This window comes from Populus nigra, chromosome 12, assembly GCF_951802175.1.
Source record: "Populus nigra chromosome 12, ddPopNigr1.1, whole genome shotgun sequence".
Taxonomy (NCBI): domain Eukaryota; kingdom Viridiplantae; phylum Streptophyta; class Magnoliopsida; order Malpighiales; family Salicaceae; genus Populus; species Populus nigra.
Genome location: NC_084863.1, coordinates 924,215 through 948,475, shown reverse-complemented (window position 1 = coordinate 948,475; position 24,261 = coordinate 924,215). Strand labels below are relative to the sequence as shown.

The following is a 24,261-nucleotide window of genomic DNA, read 5'->3' as shown; positions in this document are numbered from 1 at the left end:
AGCTTGGGAATTCGTGTGATTCTGTGCAAGAAATTTTCGATTCTCACTTGAGATCAACCTAACCTGGGAGATTGTCTACTCCTGCCTAAGAGCATGAGATCATGAAATTGTTAATGAGATTTCGCTTCATTATTGATAGAAAAAAGTAAACAAAGTGATATACGCCACTTGCATGATATACACAAAAAAAACACGTAGCCTATATATACAGTGAGTCTCTTTCATGGCATTCCCTTCTTCTCTTCTGCTTTCTTACGCTAAGCATGCTATGAGGGGTGCTTTTACAAGGGAAAGAGTGCTGGTCTCTTGTCTTGTCTGTGCAAATCAGTCAATTAATTAATTACTGGAGGATAATTTTGATGGTTGATTTTTACACTATAATCTTGGGAAAGTAGCCGTGAGCATTTGCAATTCAACAAGATTTCTTATTAAAATTTTCAAATCATCATCGAGTTTTGTGGGAATTAATTACACTTGTTAATGGAGTTTTGAAAACTTTTAGTTTGAATCATTAAATTTTGATGTGCATGTTATAACTTATATTATAAAAATTAATAAATAAAAATTATCTAATTATTTATAAGTTTGTTATTATTTTTCATTTATTATCCAATGAGCCTTGCACTTATATTAAATGTAATAAATTTACCATTTGATCCCTTACCAGCCACCATAAATACTAAAATTTGCCCGTTTGTCCTTACAATTCTCTGCCCAACCACCACACGTCTCTGTAGGCTGTACTCTATACTCTGTAGTAGCTTTCGCATTTGTCTGCGGTCCAAACCGAAAGATCTTACAGAACAAGAAGACACCAGTGTTTTGTCTCTGTGAGCTTAAAAGGACAACCTTCTCTTTTAGTTTTTACTCTCCTGCCTCTGTAATTATTGGCTTTTTTCTTGGGTTGCTCATCAGATTGGTGATGGTGCTTCGATCGACTGTTGAGATTTTATGAATTTCTCTAGAAGTAGGATAAGAGATGGATTTATGGAGAATTAAATAACTGATTGAGAAATTTTCTAGGAAAATAATAATTGAAGAGAGAGAAATTATGCTCGAATGAGACTGAATTTATAATATATGTTTTTTTGTTTGAGTTTCTATATGTTATATATAATTAGAGGGAAAGTATAATTTTAAAGAAAATATAGGATATTAAAATTTTGCTTTTCTTATCTAAAAAAACACACAAGAAAAATAGAAGGTTTATAACCATTAGTATTAAACTTGGACTCATTCGGTGTATTTATTCAAAAAAAAAAAACTACTATTCATAACTTGATTTAGGGTGAATTTCAAATTGAATTAAAAAATATTTTGATCTTATTATATTTTTAATAATTTAGTTGATCCCATAAAACTCAATCTAAACTCAACTAATTAAGTCATCTCAAAAATTTTTAAAATATATATATAAAGACTTAGTTTTAATAAAACTAATTGTTCTAAATTGATGAGGGTGACTTGTAAGTCCACCGATGATCCAAACCCTTTTTCAAGTTTTCAAACTATACTTTTAATTTCTTAATGACAAAGCCATGAAAATCTTTCAGTTTATTCTTCTAATATTTAATTAGATAGTAGACATTCTCCACAACAAAGTCTATAATTAACTAATAAAAAACTAAGCCCTCCACCATATGAAAATCTCAAAATAAAATAAAATAATAATGCATGTGATTTAGCCATATGAACTTTAGATCAACTTTCATCAATAAAAAAACTAGGCCCTCCACCATCGAATTTTACAACAAACATATGCAGTATTTGCACTCCTTAAGGATGGTATTTGTCAATATTCACCTGTAAGGAGTTCAAAATATGTAGTATTTCTATGTGAAAGAAATTATATTAATTTTCAATAAAAGTTTATTTCAATATAGATTAAATAAGATTGTCTTACTCATCCAAAAACTATTAAAATTTTAAAAAATATTAAATAATTTTTCTCGCCACGTAGCACAGCATTAAAGATTCAGTCTTGTCTCATGATGCGGGGATCATAAAAGCTTTGAAGATGCATTATCACCGTTGATTTTAAACAAAATCTTTTAGAGATTTGTGAAATTAGAATCTTAAATTCATAGAAAATAAATGTTATAGATGCAATGAATCTCATAATCTCAACTTAGGCCATAAATAGTATAATTACAAATTATTTTTGATATTATAAAATTAGGTCTATAGATTATGTGATTTTAAAAAGTTTGAGTCAACACTCAAATAACAGAGGCTTTCAACAATTACATGTTTTAATTAAAAAGTTGAAATATCATAATACAATAGATGTTGAATATTTTTTAAACTACTTGGAAGAAAACAAGGCAGCTTTAAAGTTGTTGAGTAACAAACAAATTATTAAAAACATCATGAGAAATAATAACAAATGAAATTAAAGATAATAGTTTTGCACTAAAATATGTCTCGCACAAAAGATATATTCAAAATAACAATCACATTGTATAATTTTTTCATGTAATACAAGAACAATACATTAGAATTTTTTTTTTTATTAAATCAATTTGAATCGATCATTTTTATCATAACAACATTGATTTTTTTATAAAAAAAACCTTATCTTGATGTTGTGTCAGATAGGTTTGGTCGAATGAGTCGGATCATTGAAAACTGATAAAGTTAATGTTTTTTATTTAATTTAAAACTCAGTTTGAATCATGCTTTTTGAATAGAATGTTTTTTTAATTATTTTGCCCGGTTTAGACCGGATTTAATAACTATACTGGTGAAAACCTACTAACCGTTCTTATATGGCCCATCAATGCTCAAACCTATCAAGCTCAATCTATTATCAGCCCACACCCCGATCCCGCGCACAGTCACCCGCTTAATAAGCACGCTAGTCTAACATGCGCCATTGAGTTAGCTGCACCTTCACTAAATTTTAATTTAATTAACCGCTAAAAGAAACAAATACAAAACCGAAAAAGAAAAATCATTATTATTACTTATTAGATTAGATCGATCCAAACCCTATAAAAACGCTAAATTTAATCAATCTCTTACTCTTTATTCTCTTAAAAAATGTTCAAAAAGTAAGCTTTCATTTCTTTGTATCTCTCACTCATGTATTTTCATTTCCTGGATTTTATTTTGATTTTTTTCTTATATTTTGTTAGGTTTTCAAGTGATGAAGTATCGTCACAAAACCAAGTGAAAGCATCAGTTCAACGCAAAATTCGACAAAGCATTGCTGATGAGGTTCTAAATTAAACAAGAAGAAAACCTTTTTTTTTTAATTTTTCGGTTTTGTTTAGATTTTTCTTAAAAGTTTGATTTTTTTGGGCAGTACCCAGGACTTGAACCAGTATTGGATGATTTGCTGCCAAAGAAATCCCCTTTAATTGTTGTTAAATGGTAATATTATTGTTAAATTTTGTGAAATGATTGATGGGTTTTTGTTGTTTTTAATTTTTATTGTGATTGAGATGCAGTCAGAATCATTTGAATCTGGTGGTGGTGAATAACGTGCCATTGTTTTTTAATATAAGGGATGGACCTTACATGCCTACTCTACGACTTCTTCATCAATGTAAGTAAATGTGTTTGTTTCTTTGTCTGACATGGCATTGTAATGGTGTTGTTCGCGTGTGCCTTTTGTTTTTAGGTTTGGAATTGATTGATTAATGTAGTCAATGTTATAGTTATGTGGAAATGATGAGGAGAAAGTGCTGCATGCAGTTGTAGAATATTTTATAGGCTGTTTGTTGTAAGGTATCGGATGAAAAATGCGATTATTTAAAACACAAGGTAGTGGTGTTTTTGAATATGGATAATGGTGCATGTGTGCTTTCTTGATATGTTTTGATTTCCTTTGCCATTGCTGATTTGAATGTATCAGTAAACATAAATTTGGTTCAGTTCTGCTCTTAACAACCACCGGTTTTATTGTGAGATTTATTTGGGAAGAACTGGATAGTTTTATTCATGCATCAGTTTCAAATGTTTATAGGATACAAGTAGTTGTGTTGTTTCGAATCAGAATGGGAGTTTTATCTATTTGTCGTTTTGCTTGTGGTAGAGGATCTTTGGATTGTCTGTAGGAAAAGAAAAATTGGGCTTGTGGATATAGGTTTTATGATGCTTACTTCTCAATTGTATTTCATCTAATTTTTCTAATGGGAAGACCTGTCAAATGCTTCTTACTTCTTGTTTGTTTGGAAGTTGAAATCTCGATTTACTTGGTTTGGATGTGTTACTGGTTCCACAGATCCAAACATAATGAAAAAATTGCAAGTTGACAGGGGTGCCATAAAATTCGTCCTTTCTGGTGCTAACGTAATGTGTCCTGGACTTACATCTCCCGGCGGTGCATTAGATGATGAAGTAGATGCAGAAACTCCTGTGGTATGGATTGAATTGTATTGTACTTAGAATGTCTATTCCTGATCAATTCTTTTCATACATCATGGCATTTATGGTTTCCTTTTCTGTTCTGATAGCATAGGAGTTTTGTTTATTCTCTGCTTTTCCTTTATTAAAATGCTTTTATACATTCCTAATGTGTCAAACTGAATGCTTCCAGGCTATAATGGCTGAAGGAAAGCAACATGCTCTTGCTATTGGCTTTACAAAAATGTCAGCAAAAGACATGTGAGTTATTCTCTAACTCATTGAAACTGGTATTTCAATTTTGTGGGCGGTGAAATGGGAGAGGGGCTCAGATGGTGGCAGAGCATTTTTCCCAGCTCTAGTAGACTGATGAAGCAATTCACACCATACTACCATAGCATAATTTTATAGTTTCCATTGTCAATAAAATAAAACACGTGCACAAGAGATTGGTAAATCAGCACTGATTCTATTGTCTGTTGCCTTTGCCATTGGTTTATGTTATAACCAGAAGCATTTCTTTGATTTACAGGAAGACAATCAACAAGGGAATTGGTGTGGACAACATGCATTATCTCAATGATGGTCTTTGGAAGGTAGGTCATCAAAAAATCTTTAACTCCTTGTTCAGCCATGTGCCTTGTTGATTTGGTTTTATGTTAATAAAATAGTAGGATTTGTTTTTTTTAAGAAGTGCCATTAAGATGGTCAATATTGCTGGGAGCATTTCATCCTTTTGAACTTGATGTGTAAGCTACAAAAAAGTAATGTCATGGAACAAAACTTAGGATTCCTGCATCACTTGTTGGGCTTGTAATTAAATGTTATGAACAAATAAATGAACCTTGTGCGGTTTATGATATATAGGTAGCATCACCTTTTCAAATGGAGTGATATTATCTTGTGATTTTCAAAATTAGCATGATGTAGTTGATAATGGTAACAATTGTAATCATTTTTACTAGTTGCATTATGCAGATGGAGCGTTTGGATTGAGGTTTTCCCCCAGAAAAACTGCAGTATTGTCGTTTATACAAAGACAGAAAGAGCATATATTATTTGCCTCGACATGGCTACGCAGATGTCCTGTCTCCTGATGTTGCTAAAGTAGTTTGTGTGAAGTTTTCTCTGCTCGTTGTCACCTTTTTTCCCTGTACACAACAGAAATTGATTTTACCATGTAGATCTACCGTTTAATGAGTCGATCATGGATATTACTTTTCGCGGATATCTTGAGAACATTGGTGGCTATATCTGACTTTCTCCTGTGTGATTAGTTTGCATGTTAAACCAATCAGATGGATGCCATTGAAATAAGGCCAAATGAGGAGTGAGATATTTCATTACCAAAATATCTTGTTCGAACCGAAAATTAGACATTTTTGAGGTCTCTAATCTAAAGGTTCTGTTAATAGAATGGGAAAAGAAGTTAAGAGTAAGGTATCCTTTAACAGTCTCGTGCTGAAACATTGACTTCACCCTCCTCCTTAGCAACAGTAGCAGTAGACAATGAATGAATAATCATGCGCCTAATACTCTGATTCGATCATGTATCAAGTTCTGTTGATAGGAAAAAAAAAAAAACGATTCCTGATCAGTAGAGAAATCCATTTACAACCTTGAAGTGACATGCTTGTCATAATTTTGTTTGAACGGGAAGATCAGCACTCGAGATGATGACATTTTCGACTTGTAAGAAATCAGTGAATTTGCTTCAAGCCAGTAAGTCAGACTGTCAGAGTAAGTCAGAATTGCAGACTGATTCATCAAGCCAGGCTAAGTCTTGTAACTATGTGTGATATAATGGAGACATGTTGAAGTTGGTGACGGTAAGGGAAGTGATTTCGAGCTCGGGGAGTGGCCAGCGCACCCTGGAAAGCCAAAGAAAAAGGAGGGAAGGCTGTAATATTTACGAACCATACATAGCTTTAACATCACTTGTGCTCTTCGACACGGGAGGAATACGTGGAAGAGGTGATGGTTAGCACATGGTATTCCTTATAATTTTTATTTGAATTTAAAGATTACAAAAATAAATTTTGGTTCTGTCAAAATAATATATTCCATAATTATACCAAAGACAAAGAATAAGGTAGTCTATTAATGATTTTTTTTAAAAAAAAAAATATGGTGTGGGATGAACAATTTATAGAGTGGAAATACACATCAAGGTAAATATATAGTTGAAACTCTACCTTTTTATTTTTTTAATATTTTTTCCAATTTAATTCACTTAAAGAATTGTTTAAATTTACGTGTTTTATTGAGGACTTGCAATATATTAATAACAATGATTAATTTGGCATTACCATATATTTATTACCTACCCAAAATTTTTATATCTCAAGACAATAAAATTTTATTTTTACACAAACAAATTAAATAATTACTATATATAAATTTTGAATTCCATATCCAGGGCGGAGGTATGTTGAAGGCTTCAAGATTTTATTAATATTTTTTTGTATTAATATTAAATTAGTTTATATATAATTAAATTAGTTAAAAAAAATTTTTTTTTTCATCAAATCAGTTATTTTTTTTAATTAAAATCTATATTTTGTTTTTAGTTAAGAGAGTCAAAAGTCGAAAATCGTATCCCCCTCATGCTAGATTATTTTTTGTTTTCCTTCTTTTATTTATTATACGGTACTATTTATTATATAAATTCATAATTTTTGATCGGGTTATCAGAAAATGCTGAAAATTTACGTGGAGCCTTCTAATATGATGCTTTAACTTGGGTTAAAATTTTAGAAGTTTTGGAGAAATTCAAAAATTTGATAAAAAATCATAATTTGACAAGTTTTATGTTATTGGACGTAATTTTCACTCTGACAATCATATTGAGCTGAAATTTTAGGAGGGACCTTCAAATATATTGAATAAAATATGGTTAAAATTTTAAAATGAAGGGAGCTTGGTAGTGCTAAAAAAAAACTCGTTAAATAGAAGCAAAAAGACTCATTAAGAGTAAAATGGTTATTTGCCATTAAAAAATAAAACAAAGAAGCTCTTCCATCCTTTTATATGCTGCCAACTGAGCAGAAGCAGAATAGAAAAAGAAAGAAAAGAGAAAGCGAGAAAGAAAGAGAGAAAAGTAAGGGAAAAACATAAGAAAAAAATCCAAGAAAAAAAAAGAAATGTAAGAGAATAACCTCGTAAACTTACAAAGTCCAACTTATAAAACACTAATCTAAGAAAGAATCACGTGAATGAAGGAGGAATTGAGAGAGAGAAAAAATTTAATTACTTTATTTTCCAATTAACATTAAATTGTTATTTTATCTCGGTTGAGAAGTTATTACAATATCAATTCAGATTCGATTATAGATGAATTTTATTCCACAAAATATTAAAAGATGTAACTTTGATAATGAATTTATTTTTACTTTCACTTTAATTGTATACTTTTAAATTTATTTTTTAATGTTTTGGATAGTATATTTGAATTAAGACTTTATTATTAACTTCATAAATTCATGTACATGAATTAATAATAGATATTGAAAAAACATTTATATATTTATTTAGTAGCCCAGGATATGAAAAATTCTTGGCTCCGCCCTTACCAATATCATATATTTATATTCAATTAGTATAAGTATTTTAAATGTTAATCTCAATATAATTACAGTAAATATTTCTTCGTATATATGCTGATGTTGATGTAAAAATATTTCTTAACGAATATGCTATCAGCTTATCTATATGCAATATTTTCTATATAAAAAAACCCAATACAAAAAAAAAATTAAAAAAATTCCCAACATTACATTACACATGTGATTTTTCTTCTATTAGAGAATTTTAATTTTTGTAAACATTATAATAAAATTAGTGTCAACTTGGGTTGGGCCCAGTTAAATCAAAACCCTGTTAAGATCACAAACTTTGTGTACCACGTGTACGGTTTGTGATGCATCTGCATAAAAAACAATAGACCTCACCCACACACATAAACCTAACTATATAGCTCATTAAAAACCCTAGCTTCATTTTTTGTTCTCCTCTCCAACTCCCATCAGCAGCACCACTAGCAGCAGCGGCGGGTAGCGTCGAAGCTTCAACAATGGTGCGTTTCTTCCCCCTTACTTCTTTCTCCTTACGAATATGCTTATCTACACGTATTTACATGCCTATGTTTCAGTTACTGATATTTTTTTTCATTTCTCAGGGGATAGATTTGAAAGCAGGAGGTAAGTCCAAGAAAACCAAACGTACAGCACCGAAGTCGGATGATATCTATCTTAAGCTTCTTGTTAAGGTTAGTTTTGAGAAACCCATGCTTATTTTTCTATAATGTTTGGATCTTTTGTGTATATAGTTGTTTTTGTTACTGATAGACATAAAAAATCCATGTTTGTTTTGCTATAAAGTTTTGAGTCTTTATTGTGTTTTTGGTCGTATTGGTTATGCTTAGGCTTTGAGACCCCCTTTAATTTTTCTGACCACGCACATTTTTTTCAAGTTATAATCTTTAAGTGTATTGTTATGTATAATGTGCTGTGTTCTTGATTGATTTGAGACTGGTTTTTTTATTAGTTGTACCGGTTTCTTGTGAGGAGAACTCAGAGCAAGTTCAATGCTGTGATACTGAAGAGGCTTTTTATGAGCAAGATTAACAAGGCCCCACTCTCTCTTTCAAGGCTTATTACGTACACAAAAGGAAAGGTTAGATTAGATTTTTTGCTTGTAAAGTTTGGATCTCGATCGTGTGGTTTTATATGGTGGTTTTTTTGTGGTGGTTTTTTCTTAAACTGTTTGTTTCATCTACAGGAGGGCAAGATTGCCGTGGTCGTGGGGACAGTAACTGATGATATTCGAGTTTATGAGGTGCCCACATTGAAGGTCACTGCTTTGAGGTTTACAGAGACAGCTAGGGCCAGGATTGAGAAGGCAGGAGGAGAGTGCTTGACATTCGATCAGCTTGCATTGAGAGCTCCATTGGGACAGAACACAGTATGTACTCCTTTTAGTTTGTTGGGTTTTTTTTTCTGTTGCAGAACTTCAGCTTATTCATTATGTTTGTTGATGGATTGATCTTAGTTTAGCTGATTCTATGGTTCTGATTTTCTTGAATGCTATCTGAAATTTATTACTGTTTTTGGGTTCATACCAAGTATGCTTTTATTGTTATAATAATACCTTCAGTATAGGTTTCTTTGCTTGTATGATATTAATGGGATTCTATTAAATGTTTGTGATGAGCCTACAGGCCTGTAGTGATTTGTGCAAATGATGGCAAATTTCCAAGAACATCTAGGGGACCGAGCTTTGTAATAGGACTCATATTTGTGTTGATGCATGAATCTTGGTAAATTAGTATTAAAATCATTGTCATTCTCTGTTGATTGATTATTTATTGATGTACTTGATTTTATACAGTAATACAATCATGATATATGAAAAAGAAGAGGTCTAGAGAACACACACAAGTTGTTGGTTATGTTATCCTTTTCTCTGCTTTGATTTTGTTAATCACCATAGATTTATTACTCTACTAGATCTAGGGACTCTAGAATCCTTAGGCATAGGTGTTATTCCCACATTTTATCTCTCTTTTAGGTGCATGTCTTTTTTCTTTTTAGAAATTTCAAAATGTTTTATTTGTTCAATATGATAAATGTTTTAGCGCACTTTATCATGAAATGCAAAATTCAATTTAGTTCTGTGGTCCTTTCTGGTTTCTTTGGTTCGGAGTTTTATCTTTCTCTTAACACGATATGCATAGTTCCACTAGCTGTATCTTTTCTAACTTCTTGGTATGGAAAATGGCAGCCGTTTTCAGAATTCATGCAACTTGTATGAATTACCGAATATTATTCTTGTTTTGGATGTTTGCTTATTCTTTTTTTTTCAGGTTCTCCTCAGAGGCCCAAAGAATGCTCGTGAAGCTGTCAAACATTTTGGCCCAGCTCCTGGTGTGCCACACAGCCATACCAAACCATATGTTCGTGCAAAGGGAAGGAAGTTTGAGAAAGCTAGAGGAAAGAGGAACAGCAAGGGCTTCAGGGTCTAATTTTATTGTAGTGATAAATTGTGAGGCAGTTTGTTTTGATTTTGACTCTGTTCCAATTTTTGTTCGACTTTAGGTTTCTAAAGATCTTGTTCATTTTATTTCCATTTGGGTTATTGATTAATCCGCATGGATTGTTTAATGCTCAGATATCACACTTGGTTATGCGTAATGAATTATTGAAGATCGCAATTTTCTCCCTCAAATATTCAAGTAGAAACTTGTGGAATCCCAAAGTTAAATTTTTTTACTACATCTGTCAGCTAAATGTTGAACAAAAACCTCTGATGGAGCTGCTCATTGCAGCCTGTAACAAGTGTTTGAGTTTCACCTGCATCTTGTTGCAAAGGTTTGTTGTTCAAGCCCATGGACGTGTTTTGTCGGATGTGCTTATTAAGCTCTATCTGATGGCTGATGGAACCTGTAGAAATTGGGACGAAGTGGATTGAACATTTTGCAATAATGTGAATCGATTTCTTAATGGACAGATGGCTGAAGCTAGCTTGTTTGAACTTTGGTATTTCAAAGTCATCTATCAGTAGGGATGAGGAATGCAGGCTTCATTTTTCTTTCATCTTGTGTTGAAAAGTGGCAGAAGACAGTAATGGACGAGTGTTGGCTTCAAATCAAAGCTTTCACAGATTTCTACTCCCAGACCAGATGATAGAAAATCTTCAATTTAATTACTGAAACCAGCATATAAATGAAATGGCAAGTCTGGTTTGTTCGAAAAAATATTTAAAGTGATCTATATATCACACAGGCTTTACATTAAGTGATAATATAAAGGATTCATAGTGTTTTAGCAAAGATTAAAGACTTTTTATTATTGAAAGCACAAAGATTTCTAAACAATTACTTCAACACCTAATCAATCATTACAGTAATTATGCATCATATTAATTTTATGCAGCGTTTATATGCTTGACATATTGAAATTATATTACAATTACAGCTACCAGTCGAATCCAAATAAACAAGTTGCAATAGAGCAAGGTTTGTCTAATTTGATAAACCACTGCTTTGGAACCAAATTCTCATATTAAAGCCAAACTACAAAGCTTCCAGGGTTGTAGAATATGGTTCTGGACACATTCTTGAGAGGTAATAAAACAGATCAGTATTTGCTAATGTACTCATAAATGTGATTGCTGATCTCCTCAGCCTTCTCTTGGTTAATGAAATGACCAACTCCTTCCATCACAACAACTTCCTCCAATAATGGCACATAGTGCTTGAATCCACCACTATTGACAAATTCCTTCATCCCTGGAGTAGTATAGACCATGTCAAGATCTCCCACCACGAACTTTACGGGCACTATCACTGGTGCCCCAGTCCACGATGCTGTGAGCTCCCAGTTCCTGCAATAATCAGATTGTAACTATTAGGGAAGGATATTGAGGCTTATATTTGGTTCATTTTCCAATAAGGAAATGAAAAGTACATACAAATCTAGAGCTCTGTAGTAGTTCAATCCTCCAGTGAACCCTTTCTGGCTATATTTCGTGGCATAGAAAGAAAGGTGTGCTTCTGAGAGCCAAGATGGCATGGTAACTGGTTCCTCTGGATAGATTCCGAATGGATTTTCTTTCGGCAAGCAAGGGGGGCCTGGTTTGCGATCAGTCAAGATTTTCTTTAGCACTTCTTCAGTTCCAGCACATGCAATCTCAGCTTCAATCACTCCTGGTTCCTACCACATTAAATAGCCAGTCCTTTTGCTTCAGTTCATACCAAAAATCAACACGTTTTTTCTTGACTAATCCTTTAACATTAAATAGCATGCTTACCGAATTGACTTGCAGAGAAATATCAACCATCGGACTTATGAGAATCGCTATTGAAATCGTCTTAATTCATTCAATGTATGAGATTTTCCAGAAAGTGCAGTCGGTGAGAATATTTTGAAAGTTTACCATTGATCCTTTTTAAATGTCAGTAGTATGAGAACTTTGAACTTTCATACACCAGATTTAAACAAACAATTGCCAAAATCGAGATGTTAGAATCCAAAAATTTGCCATTACCAAAATCTTCAACTTGCTTTGGAGCTGTTAGATACCATAAACATAAGAAATTTAGAAGTATGCTCCAAAGATATGATCATTCAAGGCTATAGCATGCTTTATATGCTAAAGAAAACACAAACCTGGAATCTGCACATGTAATAGTCTTCTCCAAATACAAGTTTCATGCTCTCCACTGGCTTCATCTTGGGATTTCTTGGCCTGTATGGAACACTAAGGCAGACATATGCCTTCACTCTATCAGGCCTGAACAAGCACAAGTACCATCCAATAAGAGCACCCCAGTCATGTGCAACAAGAAACACTTGCTCCACCCCAAGATAGTCAATGAGTGCAATAAGGTCACCAACAATATGAAGACAAGAATAGCTAGAGATTGATGCTGGAGCTTCAGTGTCACCATAGCCCCTAAGATCTGGTGCAACAGCATGGAAGCCCAGTGAACTTAATGCAAGAATCTGATGGCGCCAGGAGTACCAAAGCTCTGGAAATCCATGGAGGAATAGCACAACAGGACCTTGGCCTTTCTCAGCTATGTGCATGTCAATGCCATTCACTTTCACCATTCTATGGCTTATCCCCTCCATCTCTCTACTTCTCTAACCTCTACAGGTCTTTTTTCTTTTCTTTTTTAAACTCTACCTGAGATCTCTTAGTGGCATGGCCTGGTTCATAAATAAAATGCTGTCAAATTTAAGGGGGGTGGGGAGCATCACAGAATAATAAATGGCAGTAAATGAGAGGCTGGGTGATGATACCAGTTTTTAAATTTTAGTTTAAGCGTTAGGCATTCCAAGATACTGAGTTTTGTCCATTCTAGAATTCAACATAAATGCTGACAACAAATGAGCTTAGTTGTTTTCACCTTTTTTTTCAGATAGGAGCTGGGATAGTTATTCAGTTGTCAGTAATCTCTTGGATTGTACATTGTACATACACACCAGCATGAATGATCTCATTTTGGTAGGTTAATGGTCACTTCTCATTCATCAAATTAAACCTAACTCGTATACTATTCATTAAAATATCGTTCTAATACTGTTTCAGGATATAAAAGATAAAAAAAAAAAATATGTAAGAATATAAAAGACAACTTTGAAGACATGTTAGAAACATGGTGTCAGCTATGGATCAAAGACTTTACACACAATCAAGGCTGAGTTTCAAGTTTATAGAAAATATTTAGGCATCTCATGTAATGAAGGGGCCAGAAGAACTTTTAGACATGAATGGCATGCTCTCTCTGCTTGTTTGGGAATGTGATTGTGGTTGTTTTTTAAAGTATTTTTCATTCGGAAATGTATTAAAATAATATTTTTTTTTATTTTTTTTAAATTATTTTTGATATCCGTGCATGGAAAAGATCTAAAAACACCAAATATTAATTTGAAACAAAAAAAAATTCAATTTTTTTCAAAAATACTTTTAAAATACAAAAACAAACCAGACTTAAACAACACAAAAAAAACCTGTTTCTCTGGATTCTAGCCAGAAGAACTTTTAGACATGAATGACATGCTCTCTCCACCACTTAAGCAGCACAAGGAAAGCCCGTTTCTCTAGATTCTAGAATTCAAACTTTGCACAAAGCTATGGAATCTAAAATTATGTCTGAATTCGTCAGGTTGCTTTCTTGTTCAAACAGACCTCTCCTCTGCCATTAGCAGCGCAGTGAGATGTGATGATCGGTTTGGAGAAAGGCCAGCAGACATAGCATTATCATTTCCTGATACGAAAACGAATCTCTGGCAGCAATGCTAGAGTGCTTTAAAACTCATCAAACGGTTACACAAATAGAGAATGCTTGATAACTGAAGGTCGTAATCACAGCAGTTCTAAGAAGAACTATAAATTATAATCTTTTTGTAATTAAGATTTAAAGAAAGTTCTTAGTGGGATTTATGTAAAATTATAACGTACATTAATTAATCAAATACTATCAAAACACTGCTAATGAAGACAAAACGCAGGTACAAATGGAGCCATGTTCTTGACGCCCTGATTAGAGACCCTAATAATAGAATAACAAAACATGTTGCTAAAATAAACGACACGAAGATAAAAACAGACAGACAATCTCCATCAATCAATCAAATAGCCAAGAAGGAACCTCTAGTAGCTTAAAACAAGAAATATACTTAGAAATTGTAATCTACCATCATCGACTATGACTTCATTGGCTCTTTTTTTTTCTTGTAACCTTTGGAGATTTTTAATGGAATGGAAAAGGGTTTGCATTAAATATGAAATCACAGTGGGGAAATTACATATGCCCCACTTCAGGGGTGGAGCAAGAAAAAAAATTTAGGAGGGTCAAAAAATTTTTTAATTAATTTTATTATATATTTATAAGGGAGGGGCATTTTCTTGCAGGGGCTGGGGCCCCTGCCAGCCCCCCTCCCTACGTCACTGCCCCCACTTCATTGTTAATGCTTGATGCATGACTAGCCATTTTTCTTATATGCATGTTAAACACCAGGAAGGTTAGGCGTTAATGTCAACATGGGGTGAAGCTAGGATTTTGGAGTTTTCTGAATTGAATTTAATTAAGAGGTTTTAATAAAATTTTATGTTTGGAATCTTCTTGAGTGTCAAGAGACAAGAATTGAATTTTAAATGAGATTCAATTTTTAAAAATAATATAAAAATAAATTAAAGGTCAACTCTTCTGATTTACAATTCCAAAAAAAGATAAATTTTACTATAAAAAGTAACTTTTTAAAAAATAAAATTCATCTAACCTTTTTCTTAAAAACCTTTAAAGAAATAAAATAAAGGTAATAAAAGTAATACAGAAACAAAATAAATTGAATTTTATCTCTTTCAAATATGTGAATTCAACTTATTTATTAGTTAAATTCAAATTAAATACTATAATTGAACTCAATTATAATAGAGAATTAGTTCCAAATAAAGGATTTAAGAGTAAAGATTATATTTCGATAGGTGTCATCACTTTATTATGTAATATTAGATTTAAACACGATTATTATATTAAGATTATCATATTAAAATTGAATGGAAAATAATTTGTTTAATTAATAATCTCATACAATTATTCTAAATAAATCATTCTTTAGTAGATATGTCATGGGGGTAATGAGAAAGTTTTTGGGACAAATTCTATAAAACAAAGGGGCAAATTAAAACTCCTTAAATTATCAAGGACTATTATGAAACTCTTAAAAAATATTAAAGGGGGCACTGTGCTGTCTTTCTCTCTTTTTTCTTTTTTTTTTTCTTTTTTTTTTCTTTTTTTTTATTTTAAAGGCAGGAGAGAGAGGCGCTGCAGCCTTTGTGGCAGCAGCAGGAGCTGCCATGGGCAGCTTGTGTAGGCTGTAAAATGAGAGTGATAGAGAAAGAGGTGAGACAATTACAATTTACAAGAGGGCGTGAGAGAGAGGTTTGTCCTCCTCCAGTGGTGTAAATTGTGGTTTTCTCCTATCTAATAATATTGGCTGCTCTGTGAATGTAGGCAAGTTGCCGAATCAAAATAAAAATGCTGTGTTCAGCCTTCGGGCAAAGATAAACGGTCCTAACATATTGCAGTGGCATTTGTTAAGCCATCCTTCCTGCAAGTTTGGCCTGGAATTTTAATTCAGCTGCTTTGCTTTCCAGTACAGATTTAATGTAGATCTGGACAGGTCCTTGTTTGAGCTTGGTCACAACTTCCAGTTCTGAATTCCTTGCAGGGTTTAGAAAGGATTTGATGAGAAGAGAGGATAAGGATTAGGACAACGTAAATTGCAATTTACTCCATTCTCTTCAACAGGTTCAACCGGGCTTGTGCTGGATTATATGTGTTGAAGAAAGGAATGGTTCGCTGAAAAGGACAGACAGATTAGAAGATTACACAGCCTTAATGTTTGACAGTAGTTTACTGTTATCTTTCTATTTTTACGTAGGGGACAACTCATGAGGTAGATTGTTAAAACTCCTTTGAATTCCTGTCCACAAAGGTTGCCGATCGCAAAACACTGGCAGAAGGATTCTGGGTTCTGTGGTGAATTCTTATTTCAGCAGCCTGCGCACTTATCAGTAAAATGACCATAAGTCTCAGTAGGAATCTCCAAATAATGCTAACGTTTTTGATGCATTGGAAACTAGACACGCATTTCCAGGGACAATGGCCTGAGTGGTAATTTGCTCTGCTTCGATAAAGTTCCACTTTTGAATTTGAAACTGAAATCTGGAAATGTCGCATATATTTTCAGCTTTGGTGATTTCTTTGGGCTGAGCTCAGGTTCTTTTAAGGACTCACTAGAGGGTAGAACTACTACAGAGCTTTGGATATGTATGTTAGCAGGTTGCAGCTCTGCTAATACGAATAATTTATATAAGGCTGAATAATTTATACAAGTGGAGAAATTCAATTTCAATGAATTCCCGTGTACAATTTGGCTTCCAACAGTCTGTGAGAAATAAATTATTCAATTTATGTTGTAATATAGAAAAATACTTTGTATCTTGTGCTATTAGAACGATAGGTTCCTCAAAAAATGTAGATACAACTATACTCACATCAGAGATTGGAAGGATTAAGAGAAAGAAAAGGGTATCAGAATGACATGTTGTTCCTGACCTGAAAAATCCTTGCTCCAAATTTAACCAACCTTAGATCTTCCTTAGTTTTTAACCATATATTTGTGTTTGTGCTACTCAATTGATCAATCATTATTTTGTCAGGACGGCTACTATTTCTTACTTTGCAGCAAAGAGATGACAGGAATGAAACAGAACGAAAGAAAAATGTTTCCATGTCATGTTTATTGTAAAGCTCCAAGCTTAGCTAGGCAGGAGAAAGAAAGTAAACAGAAATGCAATAGGCATAGCAAAGCTTTAAATTTCCTATTGAATACAGTTTCTGTTCCATTCCCATGAAATTTTCAGTGATAATTATCTTGCTATGATTTTGAAGTACATTTCTTGTTTTCAGACTCAATGCACAATGCAAACACCTGTAGATTTGTGTGCAAGAGCCACTAGAGGATAATTTCCGGCTAAATTTTTTATGAAGGCTAAAGCACTAGCAACTAGCTTCTCAAACTCTGGTTTCATAGCTGTCAAAGGAGATTTTTCGTTTGCCTTTCTAACGCGAGTATCCCCGCGTGTCTGCGCCAAGTCTGCAGCAGCTCCAATCCCGGTACTAGCATTAGTGTAACATTTAGAATTCAACGCTGGCAGCGAGTCCTTAATCTTGTCAAATTTCGAATGTAGTGTGGTAGATGTATGTATCTGAAGTTGTTTTTAACAGAAGGTTGATGTGGTTGTGGACTTTAGTACTGCCATTCAAAGCTTTCTCTACTGCAAGTTAAGCTATGCCTTGGGGACCAAGCCCATGGTTTTCCCAGAAGAATTCAACAGTAGAGTTGCACAGGTCCTTGTCTATGGTTTGGTCATAACCTTCACTTATCAAACATCCCTTTTCATCCAAGGAATTAATGAGTTTTAAACCACTAAGACATCCGTTTTCATATCAGCAATTGGAGAATTTTGGTGTACTAGTTCCTGGAATCTGTCTTCATTTCTGAAAATTTCCCTTTCATTACGAAGTTCATACGGCCCTTTGTCAGGAAACTGGCCAACATTACCATGTTTCTCTCTTTAACCTTCTAATCATGGGAGCGGGATTCTTAGATTAATTGTTTAGAACAGTTCGTCATTCCAATCCGGGGACAGCCAAGAAAAATCAGTCAAATTTCTGCAGATCAAAATATGGGAAACACTTATACGTCCCTGAAAATCAAATTGATCGTTGCCTTTTTTCTGGAATTAAAACTGGACAAGGGAATTCATTAATATTGAACTTTATAACTTCTTGCTGATATGCGTAGAGAACTAGCAGCATGTTTCAAGATCTTTATGTAAATGCTATATTAGCAATGAGATTATGAAAAAAGCTTTAAAAGCATAGAAGGGCTGAAAAATTACAGTAAAAAGAATGTAATCCAATAACATTGGAGCACATCTCCATGAAAAATATTAAGGAGAAGGCTCAAGCAGAGAGGATTGTATTCAGTTTGCTTTACGCACAAATAAAATCCTGGAAACTGCAAAATGGATTCCCAAGAAGAACTATGTGCGAGTCATTAAACAGAAAAGGATGAGAAAACATCAAAGCTTATCACAATACATCAGAAAACGAAATCTTTTTGTTCGCAGAGAAAGGGCAGAGAAATCAGATGAAGATCTAGACTGCTTCTACTAGTTATTTTAGAGAGGGAGGCGGGAGGAACTGCTTTTTGCTGGTAAAACCCTAGTTAGGCCTTCCCTTAGAAGAGTTTATATAGAGAGAGAGTTGGCAGGATAGCAGAATGACTATACTACCCTTCCTTTATTTTTCTTAGTACGGGCCTGGTGAACCAATCCCTTCCCTGCTACCTGCCGTGCACTCAGTGGCCACAGCGGCACAAAACAAAGACACATTGACACTGAAGAGAAACGTATGAGACGAGAAACGTATGAGACAAGAAACGTATGAGACAAGGGATGAGTTGAATCGCGAAACGTATGAGACAAGGGATGAGTTGAATCGCGAAACGTATGAGACAAGGGATGAGTTGAATCGCATTTCCTTCCCCCACACACCCTTAATCAACATCATTAACATTAATCAATCATAACAATGAAAAAATTACCAAAATTTAGCAAAAATCACTACCCCAAGCTCTAAATCCTACGGATTACAAACACAAAATCCAACCATTTTCTTTTAAAAAACTATACAAAGGAAAGCAAATTTAAACCAACAAGAATCTAAATCATCACAAAACCCCCCAAAAGATTCATAATTTACATGACCAAACAGAGAAATCGATCCAAACAAAATAATCCAATTGACTCCAATAATTACAAAACTCCCCTGAATGAGGAAAACACGTAATCGAAAGAGGAAAGAAACTTGACATATGGGTTTGCTGTAAAGAGCCTGGAAGAGTAAGAATCCGAGGAAGATGCGTGATGGTGTTTACGGCGGCGTTACGAGTGAGACTTACTGTTGTTACTACTTTTTCCGGATCTTGGGAGCTTCTCTGTCCCAGCGATTGCGGCAACGGCGACGGTTGCGAGAGGAAGGAGAGGAGGAATCGGAGGACAGAGAAGATGACGAGGCTGCCATTGATTGATGGATTGATTATGGTTTGGTGATTGGGAGATTTGAAAAGGGGAAGTCAGTTATTGACGTCGTCGTGTGCTTCCCTGTGAAAACTGAAAAGTGGTGAGATTTTCTATTTTGAGTTAATTATAGTATTAGAAATAATTATTTAATATTATTATAAATGTATCATATTATTTAAAAATAAAATCTAACTCTTATTAATATAAATTGATTTTAAAATACTCCTTGTTATAATAAAAAATAATTTTCTATTTAGGATATGATTTCTTTATTAATCAAATCTCCATGTCTCGCCTAATTCTCATTTGGAATCATGAAATTAGCTAAAGAATTAAATTATAAATATCTTTAAGAATATAGAAATTATATAATATTCTAAAATTTCATTTAAGAGATTAAATTTTTAAGTTGAGATAATTATTTAATATGATATCAAAATTTTAATAATCAAAATTAATTTAATATTTTTCCAGTTTTGTGGTATATATACTATTTAAAATTCGTAGCAGACATTATTAATTTGGATACGTGAAAAGGATCATTTTGTCCATCTATCATAGACAGATAAAAACTCTCTTAATTTGTTATTTTTTATGACTCTACGTTTTCCATTTTAATTTAAGCAATTAAATGATAATTAATTAGCAGTACTTAATCAGTTTAATCAATGTTTTAGCTAGAGCATTACTTGTAAATGAGAAGAAGAAATAATGGAATTTTTCATTATGCTAGGATTCACCATTTTGATTTTTGCTGCATTCATCAGAGTAATAAAAGTTGTCGAATCCAAACTCCGCCTAAAGTTACGAGTCAATGGATTACCTTGTCGGATGATTATTATAATTATAAGCTTGTTTGGTACAATATTGTGATAGTTTTAATATGACACAAAATAAATAAATCTCTGTAAATCTGAAAAGAAAAGTGAAAATGATGTTTTTGTTTTTCATCTGCAATACTTGAAAAAGGATTAATGGAGAGGGAGAGGATTAATTAATCTAAATTAATGATTTTTGTCAATAATGATCAATGGTAGAATTTGGTTGACGTCTATTCACGGGGAGCATTATAACTGGCATTAAACACAAACAGATTGTTAAAATTTGAAAGAAGAAGAAGAAAAACTCTCTCAAATCAATCCATTTTTCAAGCTTATTTTCTGACCAAGAAAGGTGTGTAGGGGATCCCGGTGGCCTTGATCCAGGAATCACCCTTTAGGAACCTTCCTGGTGTGAAATCCATGGCATGCTGACGGTTGATGGTCTTGATTCCATTCCACTTCACACGAAGATTCTTGCTAGAACCAGGACCGTAGTTGTTGAATTCTGTGTACCAACAAGTCTTGAGTCCGAAAGTTCCGAGCCAAGGCAACCATCCTTCGGGCTGGATGAGATCGTCGATAAATGACTCCATGATGATTGTTCTTGAGTATTCCTTCCATGGACGGCCGAGGTATGACTTGAATTGTTTCCTTTCAGGGAATAGGTCAGGGTGAGCTGTGATAGTGCTGTTTTGGATGATAAGAGCTGATGGCTGCCTCCTCATTTTCCTGCCTTGAGCAGTCACAATGCACTGCTGGTTTTCCAATGGCTTGCGGACCAAGAATTTGCAGTTTTGGAAGACTGCAGAAGCATCACCGAAGACGAAGTCAATGGTGCCGGAGATGCTGCAGTCACGGTAGAATTGACGTTTGGCATGTGTGTACAATGTATCCTGGTGTCCGTCCATTGAGCAGTTGTAGAAGATAGCGTAATCAGCCGAAACTCTCAACGCCACAGCCTGATGTTTGATGGCACCAGCATTGTTCTCGAAACCAATATTCTTGGCCACAAAGTTATCTCCGAGGACAGCTGCAGGCAATTCATGAAATTCCAGGACATATATAATAGTGGAAATGTGTTAGATTTGGGAAGAACATAGAGAATTCTCAAAATAGATCAGGCTTACATACCGACTGTTGCGGTGTGGAAAGTGTTGATTCCATCGACAAAGTTCTTGTTTCCGATGATGCGAGTATTTTCCCTGCCATCTCCAATCACCACCAAATTAATCATGCCCTTACTGATCTCAAGGTACTCTTGATAAACTCCTGCCTTAATGTGTAACACAAAGGCCTTTTTGCTCTTGATGGGAACATGTTTCAATGCTTCTCTGATAGTTGAGAAATCTCCACTTCCATCCTTAGCCACAACAATGTCAGCCTTAATCTTCGAAACGGGTGCAGCTAGGAGTCTGCGGGTTCCAAAGTCAGTCCACGTGGGGAATTGATCACCATGGCCAAGAACAGGTAGATCGTCTTGAAGAAGGCGGCGGTGGGTGAAACTTTCCAATGAAGGGATTGCGGAAGAGATCCCGGAAACGATGTCAAGGAGATTGGCGCTAAGCTCCATGCCCAGCTTCATTCCCTTCTTCATTTTCTTTCCAGCATCAGTGGTTGTGTTTTCAAACCCGTCCAAGCAAGTCTCTTGATATGTGATGGAAGCACTAAGCCAGGTCTTAACATCTGCCATCATTGTCTCTAACTCGCTAAGATCAAAATCTGTTACTTTGTTAAGAGATTGCTTGAGCTCACCAACAGACATGTTCAGAAGCTCTTTGCAGCTCTGAAGAGCCCCTCGGGTTCTTGGATCCTTTGAGAGTTCCTCCAAAAGCTTTGATTTCTCGGAAGCCTCATTAATTTGCTTCTCTGCAATCTTGAATGCTATTTTGATCAACTCCTTAGGATCGGTGGTGTTTCCAGCAGCTTTTTGGAGGCTTTCTTCACATGTTTTTCTGTAATCAGTGGGCTGGCAAATGGCTTTGACGGCTTTCACCGAGGCAGAAACCTGAGTAGTGCTTTTATGACTGCTGCCATTGAGGTCGTCATTACCGTCATTGTTAAGGCCAACGCCAACGGTCACAGCTACAACCATAGCTACCAAGAGCATAGAAGAGACGCCGATAATGGCCAATCTCCTCTTTCTCTTAGAATCATCATCCCCGTAAGACATTTTTATCGGAAAAAATAATAATATTTATATATCAATAACTTTTAATATTAAGAAAGGAAAATAAAATGCTCAATCTGATCACTCTCTTTTCCTTCCTTCTGTTTTCTTTTAGCTGCTAAAGGCTCAAGAAAGAGGGGTAAAGCTCAGTTAATTAGCCTTCCCCTTAATTTGAAACCTGAAGGACCAAGTTGAAGTGATCTTAGAAAGAGCAATATATATTTATAAGAGACTTGAAGAAAGATAGGCTTCCAAAGTTAGTCAAGTCTGTTACAAAATTTGAGGCACAGAGGAAAAGAGACAACCAAAGACAAGCTAGAACATTGTCGTTGTTTTCTAAATATGGAGCTTCACCGCTTGAAGTTTCGAGGAACATTTTTATTGGTGTTTCGTCTTAATTTTAGGACATTGACCAATTATCTGTAGCTGTTCTAATGATGGATAAATGGTTGGTAAATGCTCGTACTCTACCATCTAGCATATACACCATCCATATTTTAAGAAAAATTAGTCTGTTTATTTTTAGACTTAGATGCACGCATTGAGCTTATCTGTTTGCTATATGCTTCTGTGGTCAATTCTGAGGTCATATTTTAGCATTGCTCTATAGTACATGGCAACGCAGTAGCAACTGACAGAAAGAATATGTTGGTGTTATGATGCAGAACTCAGTTTTTTTTTTTTTTTTTTTTGTGGAGGGAGATTTCTCCACTAGGTAAACCCAGAAGGATCAAAGAATTGCGGATAAATGGACCAAAAGAACTTCATTGTATGAACTGAAAACTCAACATTTCTATAACAAGAATTGAAAACCCTTACATGCACACTTGAATGTTCGAGCAGAAGTTATAGCCGGAAGAGCAATGAAAAAGGTTAATGAATTAACTGGTATTAATTTGACCTGTCACAAGAAATATTTTTTTTAGCAGGACAATATGTCTGAAATTAATTTCAATTCAACTCGAATAGTTTATTATATTTCCCACATCTGTAGGAGTGCAGCCATGCTTGCAAAATAATTGAAAGGTGATTTCTACAGAAATATTTCTTTTTATCAGAACAAACTGCATCCAAACATTTGATACCTGATAGGTTCCCCTGAGGCTAATTAATGCCACGCTAAATGATCGAATTTAAAGAGAGGGACTTAAATTCTATCAATAATTATGTCAGAAAAATGAAAAACAAATCTAGATAAACCATCAAACATAAGGCACTCCTGTTGCTGGCAACCAGAAACCTCCTAGTACGAGGCTGGGCATGGTGAGGTTAGCTGCGTCGGTCTCGTATGACAACATGATAACTCTATCAGTGGTATCTGATCGATCCTGGACCGATGTTATTGAATCTGCATAATAAAGTGTGCTGAGAGCAAAATCTTCAGACCATGCTGCCCTACCGGCAGGTTCCATCAGCTGCCTTAATGACAAAATCATGTATCGAAGTGCCAGTGCTTTGGTTAGGATCAACTCCGCCTTGAGCAGTTATGGCAGTGCACTGTTTGTCCAATGGTAATCGCGGATAAATCATCGCAATCCTGGAAAACAACTGCTGCGTTACCAAATATGAAACCATACATCCCCTGTATATATATATATATATATATATATAAAAGGTGTCTTGGTCTTCTTTAAAACTGCATTTATAAAATGCGGACATATCAGCTCGATTTCTCACTGCCATGTACTTCCTGGTTCTAATGTTATTCTATTCCTCCAGTTATGTTATGTTCACTGCAACAAATCAGAATAGCTGCATAAG

At 34.4% G+C, this 24,261-nt stretch overlaps 4 protein-coding genes and 1 long non-coding RNA gene across 5 annotated transcripts; 3 read left to right on the top strand and 2 right to left on the bottom strand.

Annotated features, from left to right (window-relative positions):
- Positions 1–2,896: 2,896 nt before the first annotated feature.
- Positions 2,897–5,578, top strand: LOC133670018 (uncharacterized). Its single transcript, XM_062090411.1, has 8 exons — positions 2,897–3,053; positions 3,138–3,219; positions 3,308–3,375; positions 3,453–3,550; positions 4,229–4,365; positions 4,544–4,611; positions 4,883–4,946; positions 5,329–5,578. The coding sequence occupies exons 1-8, from the start codon at positions 3,043–3,045 to the stop codon at positions 5,344–5,346; spliced, it is 546 nt and encodes a 181-aa protein (XP_061946395.1). The 5' UTR covers positions 2,897–3,042; the 3' UTR covers positions 5,347–5,578.
- A 2,723-nt stretch (positions 5,579–8,301) lies between these two features.
- LOC133670017 (large ribosomal subunit protein eL18y-like) lies at positions 8,302–10,575 on the top strand. The gene is made up of 5 exons (XM_062090410.1): positions 8,302–8,425; positions 8,528–8,617; positions 8,896–9,024; positions 9,130–9,312; positions 10,214–10,575. Exons 1-5 carry the CDS (start codon positions 8,423–8,425, stop codon positions 10,370–10,372), a joined length of 564 nt encoding a protein of 187 aa, XP_061946394.1. The 5' UTR covers positions 8,302–8,422; the 3' UTR covers positions 10,373–10,575.
- A 672-nt stretch (positions 10,576–11,247) lies between these two features.
- Positions 11,248–13,162, bottom strand: LOC133668966 (uncharacterized). Its single transcript, XM_062088979.1, has 3 exons — positions 12,519–13,162; positions 11,821–12,062; positions 11,248–11,733 (listed from the first exon to the last, which is right to left on the bottom strand). The coding sequence occupies exons 1-3, from the start codon at positions 12,981–12,983 to the stop codon at positions 11,487–11,489; spliced, it is 954 nt and encodes a 317-aa protein (XP_061944963.1). The 5' UTR covers positions 12,984–13,162; the 3' UTR covers positions 11,248–11,486.
- A 5,807-nt stretch (positions 13,163–18,969) lies between these two features.
- On the top strand, positions 18,970–23,007 carry LOC133669490 (uncharacterized). The gene is made up of 3 exons (XR_009833899.1): positions 18,970–19,612; positions 20,694–22,494; positions 22,616–23,007. It is a non-coding gene; the product is annotated as an uncharacterized LOC133669490 (long non-coding RNA).
- LOC133669489 (probable pectinesterase/pectinesterase inhibitor 21) lies at positions 20,666–22,503 on the bottom strand. Its single transcript, XM_062089653.1, has 2 exons — positions 21,465–22,503; positions 20,666–21,363 (listed from the first exon to the last, which is right to left on the bottom strand). Exons 1-2 carry the CDS (start codon positions 22,501–22,503, stop codon positions 20,666–20,668), a joined length of 1,737 nt encoding a protein of 578 aa, XP_061945637.1.
- Positions 23,008–24,261: the final 1,254 nt, after the last annotated feature.

Bases quoted from the DNA above. Each gene is read 5' to 3' on its own strand.
- LOC133670018 (XM_062090411.1), top strand. The intron at 3,376-3,452 runs GTAATATTATTG...ATTGAGATGCAG, and splicing joins CCTTTAATTGTTGTTAAATG to TCAGAATCATTTGAATCTGG. The intron at 3,551-4,228 runs GTAAGTAAATGT...CTGGTTCCACAG, and splicing joins TCTACGACTTCTTCATCAAT to ATCCAAACATAATGAAAAAA.
- LOC133670017 (XM_062090410.1), top strand. The intron at 8,618-8,895 runs GTTAGTTTTGAG...TTTTTTTATTAG, and splicing joins ATCTTAAGCTTCTTGTTAAG to TTGTACCGGTTTCTTGTGAG. The intron at 9,313-10,213 runs GTATGTACTCCT...TTTTTTTTTCAG, and splicing joins CTCCATTGGGACAGAACACA to GTTCTCCTCAGAGGCCCAAA.
- LOC133668966 (XM_062088979.1), bottom strand. From the start codon at position 12,983: ATGGAGGGGATAAGCCATAGAATGGTGAAAGTGAATGGCATTGACATG. The intron at 12,063-12,518 runs GTTTGTGTTTTC...TTAATGTGGTAG, and splicing joins ATTACATGTGCAGATTCCAG to GAACCAGGAGTGATTGAAGC. The intron at 11,734-11,820 runs GTATGTACTTTT...TGATTATTGCAG, and splicing joins TACTACAGAGCTCTAGATTT to GAACTGGGAGCTCACAGCAT.
- LOC133669489 (XM_062089653.1), bottom strand. From the start codon at position 22,503: ATGTCTTACGGGGATGATGATTCTAAGAGAAAGAGGAGATTGGCCATT. The intron at 21,364-21,464 runs GTATGTAAGCCT...AATTGCCTGCAG, and splicing joins TTTCCACACCGCAACAGTCG to CTGTCCTCGGAGATAACTTT.